This window comes from Oncorhynchus kisutch, linkage group LG16 (genome assembly GCF_002021735.2).
Source record: "Oncorhynchus kisutch isolate 150728-3 linkage group LG16, Okis_V2, whole genome shotgun sequence".
Classification (NCBI taxonomy): Eukaryota; Metazoa; Chordata; class Actinopteri; order Salmoniformes; family Salmonidae; genus Oncorhynchus; species Oncorhynchus kisutch.
In genome coordinates this window covers 41,162,098-41,165,689 of record NC_034189.2, presented here as the reverse complement: position 1 = coordinate 41,165,689, position 3,592 = coordinate 41,162,098, and the positions used below count along the sequence as shown (strand labels likewise).

The 3,592-nt window shown below is 43.5% G+C and overlaps 1 protein-coding gene across 3 annotated transcripts in view; it reads right to left on the bottom strand.

Annotated features, from left to right (window-relative positions):
* Positions 1-176: 176 nt before the first annotated feature.
* LOC109884436 (integrin beta-6) overlaps positions 177-3,592 on the bottom strand; it is a 17,244-nt gene continuing 13,828 nt past the window's right edge. For all 3 annotated transcript variants that reach the window (XM_031792426.1, XM_031792424.1, XM_031792425.1), the window contains 4 exons: positions 3,264-3,361; positions 2,270-2,386; positions 1,299-1,465; positions 177-1,198 (listed from right to left, as the gene is read on the bottom strand). In XM_031792426.1, coding sequence (XP_031648286.1) covers positions 1,094-1,198; positions 1,299-1,465; positions 2,270-2,386; positions 3,264-3,361 — 487 coding nt within the window. In that variant the 3' untranslated portion in view covers positions 177-1,093. The remainder of the gene's footprint in view (positions 1,199-1,298; positions 1,466-2,269; positions 2,387-3,263; positions 3,362-3,592) is intronic.

The following is a 3,592-nucleotide window of genomic DNA, read 5'->3' as shown; positions in this document are numbered from 1 at the left end:
GGTAGTAAAGGCAGCATAGCCTATATTTATTCCAGACAATTTTTGGGCGGGGGTCGGCTTTTATGGTTTTTACACACGTTTTAGAAGAACATTGATAGTCTATTTCAAATAATACTCAACAATAGGCTTACATCATTTACACTCAACGATAACAAATCAAAACATGACGAAGCTGATGATGTGGCAACAACTTAAAAGTTCAACTTTATTTTTGCGCCATACATTAAAGTTAGTCAATTATTCTTCTCAAAATGATTCCAATCAAGATTACACAATTCAAGGCTCAGCCTCGACTCAAAACCCAAAGCAAAACATTCATAACACAAAAAAAACATGAAACATTATTGCAGTAGTATCAAGCCTACTTAGCTTATTCTTAGTTTTAGGCTACCTATGTCCCAACCCAAAGTCTATGAAAAAAAGTAAAGATGTAGGTTCTTAATTTGAGCCAGTTTGCTACATCAAGAAAATAACCCTGCAGCAACCAGAAATGTAAAATATTATGTGGATTACAATTAATGGACAAATCTGACATTTCAAAGTGGAAATTACAAACTTCAGAAACCTTTTTAAACCTCAAATACACCACAAGTTTTGCATTTCCTGCATTGCAGGAAAGTTCTCCTGCAACAGGGTGATCAAATTAAAATCCTACATCTGTAACAACCTAAATGGGAAAATCCAGTGTTCAGTTTCAGCAGAGCGTTTGTACCAAAGACAACTTTAAGAGCAGCAAAATCAAAGTCATTTCATGTAGAGATGATTCATAGCTAGACATTCCATTGTCTGTCTGCTGATATGAGATAGCATCCCTGAAGAAGATCCAGACCTTATGGAGTGATACAATGTTGCACATTGTGGTGATTACAATTTGTCCTTACACCACACACATACAATCACACACACTTGCATGCACACGCACGCACGCACACACGCACACACGCACACACACACACACACACACACACACACACACACACACACACACATAGATAGATACTATACAACATAAACATCTCCACAACTGCCCTAACGGACTTCCAGTGCACTCAACTGCTGGTAAATATTTTACATATACAAGCTGATGTCATTATCAGTAGCCATCCATTGAATGAATATCAACTTTCGGTCCCCCTGCACTTTTATAAGTTACATTTTTAAACGTGGATGTCGAGCTTCTAAACAGAGGGTTTGTACCCTGTGGAGAAAGAAAAAAAACAGTTTAACAGTAAATTATACAAGAATTTCAAAGTAACTGACATGAGACAGGGCAAATGAGGACAAGGACACCATCTTACCGACTGCCATTTAGCCTTTGCCCTCTCGGCCTCAAACTTGGCGACCTCATTGCGGTCGTGGACTGAGATCAACAGCTTCCACACCCCCAGCAGGATGAGGCCGATGGTGAGAATGGACAGAGAGACCCCCAGTACTATCATAGCTATGTTGGGGGGCTCAGGACAGTCTGGAAGGATGGAGAGAGAGAGAGAGAGAGAGAGAGAGAGAGAGAGAGAGAGAGAGAGAGCGAGAGAGAGAGAGAGAGAGACACACACAGTTACGTCCGTAGTCATTACAGAGACACGTTTTTGAGGTGTAATTGTAATAGCAAGTTTTGTTAGCACAATTAGTGAGATAAATTTGTTGATTATTAGAGTAACCGTTACCCTGGTTGTGATAGAAATTGATAACTTTTATGCTAATGTTATGAATATATATTTTATATTGGTCACATGATGAGTCTGATCATTACAGTGATCAGACTCATCATTTGCTCCAGAGTGGCGCAGCGATCTAAGGCACTGCTTCTTGAGGCGTCACTGCAGACACCCTGGTTCGATTCCAGGCTGTATCACAACCGGCTGTGATTGGGAGTCCCATAGGGCGGCGCACAATTGGCCAAGTGTCACCCGGGTTTGGCCGGTGTAGGCCGTCATTGTCAATAAGTATTTGTTCTCAACTGACTTGCCTGGTTAAATAAAGGTAATAACAAATATAAACAATTATGTGGAAACAGATCATTGGGCATTCCGTTCCCAATGTTTCCCACTGAGATATTCACCTCTGCCTGTTAACGGACTTACTGTATGTCCCATCAGATTCACTAAGCCCCTTTACCGGTTGCACTCGCTACTTCCGCAAAGGACTGTATAAAAACGATTCACCATGACGGTCTACGTTCACTTAAACCTCTGGACTCGTTCCTTCGCATGCACGACCTTCATTCTCTCACTGTTCGTACTTTTATGTGACATTCAAAAACCTCTCTTACCGTACATCTTTAGATTATACACAGTGCTCCCTGCGTCTCCAGCCACCACACTGAAAGAGATGAAGCAGTTGTTCTCACTCTTTAGGGTACACAGCGTGGACCGGCTCTCATCGTATTCTGAAAAGGAATGTGGACACATACACCGGCTATGAAGATGGGATGAATGAAAAAACGCCATACATCAACTTCCCTCTGCATTGTAAGAGGACGTAAGAGGATATCCTCCTCTCTATTCTGCTGCGAATATGATTCCCATATCAAAGGCCAAGATCTATGTTGTGTGAATGTGCGTGTGTGCGCGTGTCACACCATTGCATTTCACATCTGAGTCCTGAAGATCCGGTGCGATGATCAGATACACCGCTCGGCTTGCATTAGTGTGAGCGGGTTCAAAATAAGCTCCCCTTGAAAGGAACAAACCCGCAAGAGTCAGTCCCTTGTATCTTCGACCCGCACCACAATAGCCCCATGGTAAATAATATGTTCCCCTTTGTCTAGCGTCTGATGAACACCGGACTCAGACAGTGTTCTGATGGAGAGGGTTGAAGAGAGAGAGAGAGAGAGAGAGAGAGAGAGAGAGAAGACAGGGACACGGAGAGACACTTGATGGAGGACGGGCCAGCATACTTCCAGATCTCTGACCCAGGGGGGAACTTTACATGCTAGTCTGTTTACTGCCCCCGCGGGGCAAACAACGTGGGGCGATCATATTAAAAAGGTAAGAGAAAGGGCCAGACAGGAGAAAGTTCCCAAGAGGAACTTCTTCATCGAGGTTGGCAAGGAAACAGTGTACCATTGTGGGATGCAGACATAGTCTGGCATCAAGCCTAGCAATCACACATTTGATTAAAACAAGTGGTACAATCTGGAGAGGTGTGTGTCATGCTGTTTCTGAAGTTCTCTCTCTCGCTAGTTCTCATTTCACTCTTCACAAAATTCGTTTGAATCTTATCCGTCATGATTCGGCTACCCGTGACAGGCAGGAGTAACTAACCTGTGGAATTGTTGACGAAGACGTGAGGGACGCTGCACCTTTGGACACACTCCTCTGTGGCCTCGTCTTCTGCTTGTAGATGACACTCCACACAGGTTCTGAGGAACACACACACACAACATCTGTCACGTGTTGAGTGCTGGCCTTAAGAGGAGGGTTATTTGTGTTCCCTGATAAAGAATGAACAGAAGAAGCCTTAGCCAGATTTCAGTTTGTTCCCAAGGTTGCTCTCTCCCTCTCTCTCTCTCTCTCTCTCTCTCCCTCTGTCTCTCTCTCTCCCTTTCTCTCTCTCTCTCTCTCCCCTTTCTGTCTCTCTCTTTCTCTCTCTC